Source organism: Antrostomus carolinensis, unplaced genomic scaffold (genome assembly GCF_000700745.2).
Source record: "Antrostomus carolinensis isolate BGI_N321 unplaced genomic scaffold, ASM70074v2 scaffold17332, whole genome shotgun sequence".
NCBI lineage: Eukaryota > Metazoa > Chordata > Aves > Caprimulgiformes > Caprimulgidae > Antrostomus > Antrostomus carolinensis.
The window spans coordinates 2,013-14,488 of record NW_010301772.1 but is presented as its reverse complement, the minus strand read 5'-3'; the positions used below and the strand labels follow the sequence as shown (position 1 = coordinate 14,488).

Genomic DNA, 12,476 nt, shown 5'->3' with positions numbered 1-12,476 from the left:
CCAGACTGACAATTCTCTCATACATACAACCTCCCCAGTTCGTTAAACAAGTTAGAAATGAGTTTTGCCTTTAGCAAAACCCTGCAGTTTGTTCCTATTCAAGGGTCAGGACTCCTTCGTGCAGAGACTGACTTTCTGAGGCTGGGTGAGGAGTGACCGCTCCCGAGAGAACTACCTGTACGTGTCTGTGTGTCTTATTTAACAGGTTTTGTTCTTCCTGGTGGTTTAAAGCCTGTCACAGTGCCCTAGTGCCCAGAATTGGTGAGCACTTGGAGTTGTTGTCTTTGTGGCAAAGCTGTAAAACCAAGAAGAAAAAAAGAAGTGTGTTTTTGGTATGAGCAGGTGTGCCTGACACCTGGTATCCTGGCGGAATTCCAGTTCAGATAATGCCTGAGCTTCCCTTGGCGCTTTAATTTGGATACAGTTTTTTCTTCCTTTCGTGGCACGTACTCCTGTTCCATAAAGGCTGAGAGATGCTGCCAATGTGAATATTTTTTCATCATTAAAAAAAAAAAATTGTATATATAAACCAAATGTGCATCACTTAACTCAGAGCTTCTGCTGTATTGTGATGATCTCACAATTCTTGCTTTCTGCTTTGAGTTCTTTTTTTAGTGTTGTTCCCATCTCTGGCACAATGTAACAAACACAATTGGAATGACTCTTAATCAAACTAACAAGGGAGCTTGTCAAGAGTGGAGTTTTCATTCCAGGCAATGTACCTGATCTTGTGCACAGGACATTGTAGGGATTATTCCCCATTAAAAAAAAAACCCAAAACCCACTTAATCCTATTTTAGGGTCTTTGCTATCAGGATATCTGTAAGCTTTTTCCTCCATCATACTGTAATTCTTACACATCAAACATGTAGTACATTTTTTTCCTCTGTATGCCTTAACTATAGGAGAAAACAGAGAAAATAATTGAAGGAGCTAGAGAATTGGTTAAAATAATGAGAGTTGAAATACCATGAAGTGTTTGTTCGGCATTTGTCCATCTCTGACTTTCATTCTCATGCCTTGTGATGTTTGAACATTTTTAGTTGTCAGTGAGTTTCAAAATTTCCTGAGACCAAATCTTGTTACAATGACCCGTTTCGAAATATCCACATACTTGTCTAGAAGAGATTGAACAAGATCTGATTTAAATACATGGAAAAGAGGAGGGTGCCCAGATGAGGCTGCGGTCATGTCGTGTTCAAGTACTGCTGGGGTACCAGAGCAGGACTCTGTCTCTGCATATCCTATTGCTACAGCAAACTCTTTAGCAGAAGTGTTTCCCTGAGCTTTTTCAATTTCTGTCAGATCTTTTACTCCTATTTTAAGAATGTATGTTTCATAAAATATATTTTTTTTAAATTCTTAATGATAACTGGAAACTGAGGAGCAACTGCATCAATGATGTTATGAAGTAGATATTGCAATATTGAGGCATCTCCCTCAGACAGTTTTGTTGTGGATTAAGCAAGAGAGGCAAAGTGTCTTGCTGGCATTGTCCTGTTTTGCCAAATGTTTGTATCTTTCTGTCTCCAGGGTATTTATTCTTAAAGTCTGTTTGCTTCTTTAATGTCATAACTGTGACTGTTTTAACTTACAGATCAAAATTATTCTATTAATTACATTCTTGATTGGCCTCTTTTGGGACAGTTCTGTTTAATTCAAAGTCAGGAGAGCTCTTCCAGTGCAGAAGGTACCTATGCAAATGCCTGTTGAAATTATCAGGATCTCAATTATTTCAGTCTTGTATGTCCCTAGATGAATTCTATTTTAGTGTTGTTTTCTGTGGTATCTGGAAGCCAGCTTTTTAGGTGTTTATGGAAACTAAACAAGAAAACTCAGAACACACAGAAATAAAGGAGATTTCCAAACCCCTGTTTTTCCATTTTTACTTTGCACATCTTGGTGGCATAACTAACCTGCGACACACAGAAATAAAGGAGATTTCCAAACCCCCGTTTTTCCATTTTTACTTTGGCATGACTAACCTGCAGTATTTCAGTGTCACTGGGTGAGAATCTCCTGACTTTTTGGGATATTGTGTGGTCCTCCCAAATTCACAGATGGACTACGGAGAAACTTGTGTCTGAGACTTCAGAGGAAGTTTGTGGATGGATGTCCAGTGAGGGCCTGGCCGCCTCTCCGGCATCTTCTTCCACCGAAGCAGCTAGTAATTCATGTATAGAGATGGTAATTCAGACCTTGCAGTTAGAGCCAGTCCTCTGGCCTGGGTTGGGTGTAGATCATGGAGCAGATTTGTTCTGTGATGTGGGATTGTTACATGGCCAGGTTACTTTGATCCTATTGGATTCTCTTAGCCCATTAAGGTGATTAGTGGATTAATTGGGTTAGCTTCATTGTCTTGTTTGTCACTCTGACATATGATGTTTTGCAGATTGTGGACATAGCTAATAATAAGAAAACCTTGAAGCTTTGTGTTCCTCTAAACATGGTGTTTGTTTCCCAGCTGTGCTACCTCATCTCTGAAAATAGACACCTTCTTCTATGAGCTTTGTCTTTATTTCTTTAAAATGAGATAGAGCTTATGACTGAAAGGGACTTTCTTGATGAAGGAGTTCAGCCCTCTGCTAGGCTGTGGAATATGTGTTTGGAAAATATCTTGCTGTCTCTCTTAAACTCTTAAGTTGTCTGAGTGTAATAGACATATCGACTGTTGGAAACGTGTATCCAGCTTCTGGCCTAATTCATGGATAATTCATGAATAATTTGTTCCTGTTGCACTTAAACTGACATCACCCTTTAGTTTCACTGACTCCTGATGTCTACCCCACTACTCCCAGTATGTAAGGTCATTCAACCAGTTTGTTTTGTCAGGCATAACATATCCAGGGCTTTGCTTATTTCATAGCCAGTTAATATTGATGGCTCGTAGTTCCTTTTGGATCAACTAATATACCCAAGCTTTTCCTCCCAGGGCTGTTTCTAACTGATGAACTCCCTGAGTGTCCTGTTCATTATGGAATTAAATTTCATTTCTGACACTGCATTACAAGATTTGTGCAGCTCTTCCTCTGTGGTGTTACAGTCTTTTGTACATAGACATGCTTCCCAATTTTGTGTCATCTACAACTGGCTTTGTGAGAGGGACTTGAAGTTTCTGCAGGAAGCACATTAATAGGAATATATGCTGAACTGAGCTAGAAGGTGAATCTATTAAGAACTCTGTTAGCACCTTTTTGACATTTTGGTGTTTTCTTGCCTTAGCCAATTTCTTACTCACTTTAAAACTTGTTTTTTTTAACTCACTATCTCCATTTCTCCTGAAAATTTTCCATATGGCACAGTACTAGATACCAAAGTGCAGGAAGGGTACAACATTCCCTCTCGGTTCTTTCCCTCCAGAAAAAGATGGATTTTTAACTCTCAAGTTCATTGGGAATGAAACAACTTTAGTAATTCCATGCTGGAAAGGGGTGGAAAATTGAAATGTCTCTGCACCTTTAAAATTTGTTCTCAACAGTTTTCAATCCTGTTGAGATCAAACTGGTGGGATAGGGTTTTTTTTTTTCATTTGCATTTAAATATAGTTACTAACTTGTTATTCTCCTGTCAAAATGTAAATTACTCTGACAGGGGTTTTATAAGAATTCTTTGCAGGTTCATGTGTCATTTTGTGTGCCGATTGTATGACAGTTTGGGGATGGAGATTACCTGCTTACTCTGATTTAAGTGCATGAAGTTATTTGAGTTCTGTTTCCACCTTCAGGTGATACGGTCTGTTCTGATGAACTCCCTAACCTGTCGTGACCAACCAGCTCCTCTTCATTGAAAACTGAGTCAGAGCATTAATTTCATTTTCAAAAGAAAATTATCTTATATTTCTATCCTGTCTTCATTGTGTGGTGATCCTGCTGCTTTTCCCCCTGTTCTATTCTTATTCGTACAACTGAAGAACCTTTTGGTGCAGCTTTTAATACTCTTTGTACAGTCTAACTTGAATTGCTCATTTTTCCTTACATTTTTTTGATTTCTCGCCTATCTTTCTTTCCTTGCTCTTCCTTTTCACCTTTTCTCACTCCTTGTAGATTCTCAGACTATTTCTAACATCTTTTTGGAAGTGTTTGCCACAAAGACCTTTTGGTGCAGCTTTTAATACTCTTTGTATGGTCTAACTTGAATTGCTCATTTTTCCTTACAATTTTTGATTTCTCGCCTATCTTTCTTTGCTTGCTCTTCCTTTTCACCTTTTCTCATTCCTTGTAGATTCTCAGACTAATTCTAACATCTTTTTGGAAGTGTTTGCCACAAAGAAGTGCAGGACTTGACAACTTTTTTTTTTTTCCCTTGCTTGAAACAGAAAATCCTGATAGCTTTAACACCTTGGACTTGAAGAATTTCCAGGCCTCTTCCACATTAAAATTCCTGGTCTCCTCAGTCACAGGTTTTTAAGCTAAATTTCTTAGCTTATCAAAATTCACACTTCTTAAATAAAATCTGTTACAAGTATTTGCAGGTTATCTTTAATTTAAACTGAATTACATTGTGATTGCTTAACCTGCAGTATTTTCTCAGACTCCCTCACCCACAGAGATGATGACTTCTTTCCAAAATACAGACTCCTGCCTCTGCGTGGTGAACTCCCAATGCTGCAAGTGGGTGTTGTCTGCAAGGAGCAGCTGCAATGGACATGTTTATTTGAGGGATTGTTTTTTTGACATAAGGCCATAAGAAAGCATGAGCCCAAGAAATTTTACAAAGCTTCACTGTGCAAAACCATGGTAGGGTTCTCTCTGTCTTGTTACAAAATACAAACTGCTAGTTCTGTCGTTGTCCTACAGCATAAATAACTTGCCCCAGGAGGAAAGACTTTTTTTCATAGGGAATTAAACTGGTGTTAAAAAATCCACCACTACAAACAGCCAGATGACAGTAAAACATACTGGTGACCGTATTTGCAACAACTTTTCCTCTTGGTAGTTAGGGTGAATATTTTAATATCGGACAGAAGCTGAGCAGATCGGTTCTCCTGCACATAACATTAGCATATTCTCAACAACTCTGCTGGGCTTTTTCAGAACATGGACACAGAATTCTGGAGGCAACCGATCTCTGAGCAGTTGTACCAAAGAGTAACCCAGTTACCAACATTTTACTTTTATGCTTACCAATAAAATATAGTGATTCCTTACTATGTTGGATGCATTTATCATGCCGTAGTCCATTTCTGGGCCCCACAGTTCAGGAAGGACAGGGAACTGCTGGAGAGAGTCCAGCACAGAGCCACCAAGATGATGAAGGGAGTGGAGCATCTCCCTGATGAGGAAAGGCTGAGGGAGCTGGGTCTCTTTAGCTTGGAGAAGAGGAGACTGAGGGGAGACCTCATTAATGTTTATAAATATGTTAAGGGTGAATGTCAGGAGGATGGAGCCAGGCTCTTCTCAGTGATGCCCAATGGTAGGACAAGGAGCAATGGGTGTGAGCTGGAACACAGGAGGTTCCGCTTAAACTTGAGAAGAAACTTCTTTACAGTGAGGGTGACAGAGCCCTGGGACAGGCTGCCCAGGGAGGGTGTGGAGTCTCCTTCTCTGGAGACATTCAAAACCCGCCTGGACGCCTTCCTGTGTGATCTCATTTAGGTTCCTGCTCTGGCAGGGGGATTGGACTGGATGATCTTTTAAGGTCCCTTCCAATCCCTGACATTCTGTGATTCTGTGTGTAGTAGCTCTGAGGATACACTGGTGTTAAGGTGTCTTCAGGAATGGGATCTCTTTTAGTTGAAGGAAGGAAGACGTTTAAAATACCCAAAGTAATTTTTTCAGTTACACTGGATGATGTAAAGAAGCCTCAGTAAGACCCCATGTTTCCCCAGCTGGTTGTCTCGATGCTTACAGGTTACATTTAATTAATCAAAAGGCTTTTCTGTGTGATGTGTGTGTTTTGAGAATAACTTGAAGGATTCTTATCTAGATGTTTACTTTTGATTTTATTTAAACATTTTGGGCTCAGTGGAACGGGGGTGTAATCTGTAACTTCAGTTTAACTTTGTTTCCCTATGTAGAACATTCTTCTTAGTGAATTCTCTTATTTTAAGTTTTTACTACTTACCACAAAGCGGATAATTTTTTCTTTTTAAGTCTCAAAGGCCACACATGCTTTCCACTCTGCGTCTCAGCCTGTACATAGAGAACTGTTAATCATAGTGACAACAGAACTTCCAGAGGAAAGCTGACATTTGAGGTTATTCAGTCAGAAAATGATTGTGAGAAGTTTAATAGCAGGAAAACAAATAACCTAACAAATGGAAGTTTTGAGACTTAATTTAAAAATATATTTTAAGTGCTTGCCAGTCAGCCTGCAGAGGCATGTGAGGCATTTCTAAAATAGAAACTGCAGTGGCTCATGGAATAATGCATGATCAGTCATGTCATTCAAAATTACCTGTCAACTGCAGGCAGGCTGGTTTTTCTTTTTCCTTTCTTTTCTTTTTTTCCCCTTCCCTGTACAGTTGTAAGTCAGAGGATCAGTGCTTATTCTTTGTCATTTGCATCTGCAGAAGCTTACGTCTCGGTAACCTGAAGTACTACTTTAATAGACAAAGTGAGAACAAATGAGACCTTGGGATATATCGCAGTGATTTATCATCCTGCAATGGCAGATGGGACATTGGAGGTGGTGGAACAGTCATGTAAAGTTACAGAGTGAGTCACTGGCAAAGCTGGAAGGAGTGAAGATTTTTAGGCATTATCTATGAGTGTAATCACTAGTTTCCACTGCTTAGAAGTGGTTGTTGGCAGTATAATCTGCTACCAGGTACATGCGTTCTGACTCATTTTACTTGCTCTGAGACAAGGTTTCTTTGGCATGTTAGAACTTTTCATGGAGAATTGTAATAAAATAATGGTCTCTTTTACTGTAAAGAAGAGGAACCTGCTGCACCCTCTTTTCTGCCCTGTTATGAATGGTTAATGATGATTTTGTTGTTTTCCCAAGGTTTTTGTTAACTACCACTGATTTTAGTATCTTAACAGGTATTTAAAACAATGATGCACTTTTGTCTTTCTGCAGAAACTATTTCTGTCTTAGAGCTTCACTCTCCAAAAGACACTTAGTGTGACTGCCAGTTGTATATACCTATTGTATGTTCTAAAAGAAGGGGAGAACAATATCAAGGGTGGCTAGATCTCTGTTTTCATGAAATGTACTCTTTTATTTCAGGAAGCAAACTTACTGTGATACTAAAGTATTATTTCCTTTTGGCAATAGGTCATAGCAAATGACAGAAGCCCGCTGGTGGGTAAAGTCCACTGGGAGAAAATGGTGAAGAAAGTGTCAAGATTCGGGATACGTACTGGCACTTTTAACTGCTCCAGTGACCCCAGGTATATTCTTAAAGGATTATCTAAATCCCAGCAATATCTTAAGGCTCAGCTGTGTTCTGGCAGCAGGGCTTGCTGTGTTGTAAAAGTCATTGTGACAGAAGATGGCTTTATTCATGTTTTTATCTCTACTAAAGTCTGTGCAGAAATCTCTGTTACATCATTTATCAGCATCATAAACACAGATCTGCAGCTTCCTAAAGCATCATGTGGGAAATAGATGGTTGGACTATGTGGAGCGTAATACACCAAGGGAAGGGAATGAATATTGAGTGCACCCTCAGTAAGTTTGCAGATGACACCAAGCTGGGTGGAAGCGTTGATCTGCTGGAGGGTCGGGAGGCTCTGCAGAGGGATCTGGACAGGCTGGATCCATGGGCCAGGACCAGTTGCAGGAGGTTCAGTAAGGCCTGGTGGAGGGTTCTGCAATTGGGTCACAACAACCCCTGGCAGTGGCAGCGTGACAGGCTTGGGGAGGAGTGGCTGGAGAGCTGCTCAGCAGAGGGGGACCTGGGGGTGTTGGTTGATAGCAGCTGAACATGAGTCAGCAGAGTGCCCAGGTGGCCAAGAAAGCCAAGGGCATCCTGGCCTGGATCAGCACTAGTGTGGCCAGTAGGACCAGGGAAGTTCTCTTCCCCCTGTCCTGGGCACTGGTGAGGCTGCAGCTCGAATGCTGGGTTCAGTGTTGGGCCCCTGAGTCCAAGAAGGACATGGAGGTGCTGGAGCATGTCCAGAGAAGGGCAATGGGGCTGGGGAAGGGTCTGGAGCACAAGTGTGATGAGCAGCTGAGAGAACTGAGGGACATGGGTTAGTTGGGGACTTGTCACTGTTGGGTTAATGATTGGACTCTATGGGCTTAAAGGTCTTTTCCAATTGAGCCAATTCTGGGATTCTGAGAATAGAAGAATCTGGTCTTATAGTCCAGGCATTTGAGGAGAAGAACTGTGCTTGCTTAGGACAAAGCTGGATACAGCCTGTGCAAGAGAACTGTGTCACTTGTGGAATTGTTACGTTGCCATCTGGAAAGGAGAAACACAGGTCAGCATGAACTTTGCAAACAGTGCCTGCTTCTCAGGATTGCTGACAAATCCTGTTCCCTGGCAAATGTGTGTATGTTGATGTATAAACGTGCACACACCCTTTGACAACATACAGTGTGCTGTGCAAGCTTCACTGTTGTTTGCATATGATTTCAAACAAGGAAGAAGAGCAGAGCCAAAGAAGCTATTAATAATTCTGGGCTGCTGTAAAATGAATTTATTTTTTTTAACACTTTGTTGCAAGCGTTTGCTTCATGTGACAGGAAACTCAGTCTAGAATTCCAGTGGCATGTGTGGATATGCACACAGTCTTCCACAGCTGAAGTCTAAAATGTTTACAGAAATCTCAAAGTCAATAATAAGAGAAAATTATTAGACTTTGCAGTGGTTATGCAAAATAATCTTGAATAATTAAAACACTGGTATTTGAACATCTTAAAAAAAAAATAATTGTCAGTGTTTCTCTTTGCATAGCTCCTAACTGGTCTTAATGTTATGATTAAATATTATTTTTTCAATCAGCTTTTCCTAATACAAGAAATGTTTTGTTGAGTAAACCCTCATGAATAGTTTTTATCAGGTTGCAGCTTAAATTCAGGAGAACACTGCATGCTACGTAGTCAGGACACCTGTATTAGTAGGGTGATATCTTAGGGCTCATTCTAAAAATGTTACATTCAGATTCCTGAGATGGGGAGTTGTAGTTGTCTAAATACAAGCTGATAGACCAAAACCAGAGAGGATGTAGAAAAGATGGGTAGCGAATGAGGCTGATGGCCCCTATTTCAACATTTGCAAAGAGAGTTTGCATGCCTGCTGGCCATGTAATGTTTTGATTGTTGAAACTCACAAATCATTTCCTGAGAGGAAAATGATGATGCTGTTAGAAAAGATGCACGAGAGAAGGGATCTTCTGAGTCACCAGTTACTGCAGTCTGGGCCACGACTCAGGGTTCAGCCTTGAAGAGCCTCTTATTTTAGACGTGGATTTGGAATTCATCCCATCTCAGCACTCTGCCTGCCAGACAGTGGGGGCATTCTTTTAGCCCAAATCAACCAGCAGCATGTGTCTGCATCCTTCCAAGATGGCCCCAGTAGGAAGTGGACACTTGTCAGCTTCGTTAAAGCAACTGTAAACAGACCAACGTCTCGTTAACTTCACTCCAGTGCTGCTTGGTAAAACTAGGATGGAAGGAAGCACTGGGAAAGTTATCTGCAGGCTCCGGAAAGCTGTGGGACATTGAGTCACACTGTAGTGGTTATCTTCTTGGTTGGAAGGCCAAGGGGAAATGGCTTTTAATACTAAAGCTTTAAAGTGAAGAGTGAAAAGTCAGCTTGCATATTTTTCAAATCCAGTTACAAAGCGTGAATGACTGTATGGCCTTGTTTACTGCAATGACCCATGAAAATTAACACTATTCCTCTTCCTGGTTTATTAATACATAGCTCTTTACAGCATTTCTGTAAGACAGATAACAAATGTAAGAATAAATGCACTTTACAGAGAATATTGGGTGCCCATATTTCCTACTGTTATATGTAAAGATTCCCAGGTGCTCAGCCTTGTATCACTTTTGAGCTCATAACAGAAATTTCAAGACTGCAGCTCCAGGGTTGTGAAACTCTGTCATCTAACCTGGCATTTTCTTTGTAGATACTGCAGGAGGAGGGGTTGGCTGAAATCCACCCTCATTATGTCGGTTCCACAAACCAGTACCTCCAAGGGAAAAGTAATGCTGAAGGAATACAGCGGGCGCAGAATCGAAGTGGAGCACATTTTCAAATGGATCACAGCCCATGCTGCTTCTCGGATCAAAACCATCTACAACTCTGAACATTTAAAAGAAGAATGGAACAAAAGTGACCAGTACCGTGTGAAAATATACCTGTTTGCCAACCTCGACCAGCCTCCAGCGTTCTTCTCTGCACTGAGTGTAAAGTTTACTGGAAGAGTAGAGTTTATTTTTGTCAACGTGGAAAACTGGGACAATAAAAGTTACATGGCAGAAATTGGTATCTACAAGACACCGTCGTACATACTTAGGACTCCCGAGGGGATTTACAGGTATGGAAATAACACTGGTGAGTTCATCTCACTACGTGCCATGGATTCCTTTTTGCGCTCATTACAACCAGAAGTTAATGATTTATTTGTTTTAAGCTTAGTTTTGGTTAATCTGATGGCTTGGATGGACCTGTTTATTACCCAAGGTGCTACTATAAAGCGTTTTGTGGTTCTTATAAGCACTTTAGGGACGTATAATTCATTATTAATTATTTCCTGGCTACCCGTGTTAGGTTTTTTGCAACTACCCTACTTAGACAGCTTTTATGAGTACAGTTTAAAACTCTTCAGGTACTCCAACACAACTACTTTGGCTTCTTGGGTAAGAGCAGATTGGATGTTCTACTCTTCGCATCCAGCCCTCTTCCTCAGTACGTACCTTGGTCATGGTTTACTAATTGATTACTTTGAGAAGAAGAGGAGGCGCAGTAACAACACTGATGAAGTAAACGCTAATAATCTGGAGTGGCTGTCAAGCCTGTGGGACTGGTACACTAGTTACTTGTTTCATCCTATTGCTTCTTTTCAACACTTTCCTTTTGACTCGGATTGGGATGAAGACCCGGATTTGTTCTTAGAGCGGTTGGCCTTCCCCGATCTCTGGCTTCACCCTCTGATACCAACCGATTACATAAAAAACTTACCCATGTGGAGGTTTAAATGCCTCGGCGTCCATTCCGATGAGGAAATGCTGGAAACCTCTCAAGACAGCGAAAGTGACTCTGACAGTGAAAACAAAGAGGTCTTCAGTAGTGAAAAAGAAGCCTCTGAGGACGATGAGCTGAACACGTTTCACGGGCACATTGCAGGAGAGCCTCGGTGCCGCGCTGAGACCTGTTCATGTGCCAATAAATATTGTCATCACCAGCCATATGAACGGAAAGCGAGATCCTACGGCTCCTACAGCACCGCAGGTGACATGGAGCCAGATTGGTCAGCTTGGCCCTCGGAGATGTTGCACTGTACAGAATGTGTTGTGTGTCTAGAAAATTTTGCAAACGGTTGTCTGCTGATGGGTTTGCCGTGCGGCCACGTGTTCCACCAGAATTGCATCGTGATGTGGCTGGCCGGTGGGCGACACTGCTGCCCCGTCTGCAGGTGGGCTTCGTACAAAAAAAAGCAGCCATACACACATCCGCAGCCTTTGTCGAATGATACCCCATCTTAGCTGTGTGCCCACGTCCTTTGTAAGCTTTCAGGATATTACTGCTTGCCTTTTAAATGTTAGTCACTTAAAAAGATTATGTGGTTTGAAGTTTGTTTTTTTTTTTTTAGTTTAAATGTTAGTGCAGTGAACTAAAATGTACATGATGCTAACGTTAACGACAGAATCATTTGGTTGCCTTGTATGTTGAACTGAATGCATACTTACCGTACAATAACTTTTTCTTTCCAATGTCTAGAAACTTGATGCTGTTTTTTTTTTTGTAAGCACAAAAATCAAGCCTACAACAGAAGCGTATTCCAGCAAACGTTTACAAGTTCGGATGTGGGTGAAATTGAAATTCTAATCGGAGACAATTGCTTAATTTAAGTGTTTCTTATTTTAGAGTCTGTTCAGCACATCTTTGTTGAATAATGTATGTTGTAAGACAGTACCATTTAAAAAGAAATCAGTGAAATAAATTATTTTAAAAGGAGATTTGTAATGTTAATTGTTTTGATAAATATTTTGTGTGTATGGTCACGGATGTCTTGCTGGTCTGATTTATCTGTGAAGACAATAAAAATATAACACAACTTTTGTGACTAATAAATCATCTCCTAGTGATGCAGGAATTCATTGCTGCAGTGTTAGTCACTGGCCAAGTAGAACATGATGGTGTTTCACTGGGAAATTCTTCCTTTGTAACTCCTCTGCGTTGAGGTGCTTCTCTGCTCGACTAGTGGTCTTCTGGTTGAGTACAAACTGCTTTATTAGATGGAGACCCTCTTCCACCAGCTGTCTCTGCAGCATCCTCATCTGCACACATCTAGGAAGACTTTAGGGTAGCCCCCTCCACAGCCTCAAAGAAAACCGTTGTGAAGGAGCAGAAT

The 12,476-nt window shown here is 40.9% G+C and overlaps 1 protein-coding gene across 1 annotated transcript in view; it reads left to right on the top strand.

The window, feature by feature from the left end:
• The window catches only part of RNF103 (ring finger protein 103), a 16,232-nt gene extending 4,153 nt beyond the window's left edge, over positions 1 to 12,079 (top strand). The window contains exons 2-3 of the mRNA XM_029083928.1: positions 7,222 to 7,337; positions 10,029 to 12,079. Coding sequence (XP_028939761.1) covers positions 7,222 to 7,337; positions 10,029 to 11,607 — 1,695 coding nt within the window. The 3' untranslated portion in view covers positions 11,608 to 12,079. The remainder of the gene's footprint in view (positions 1 to 7,221; positions 7,338 to 10,028) is intronic.
• Positions 12,080 to 12,476: the final 397 nt, after the last annotated feature.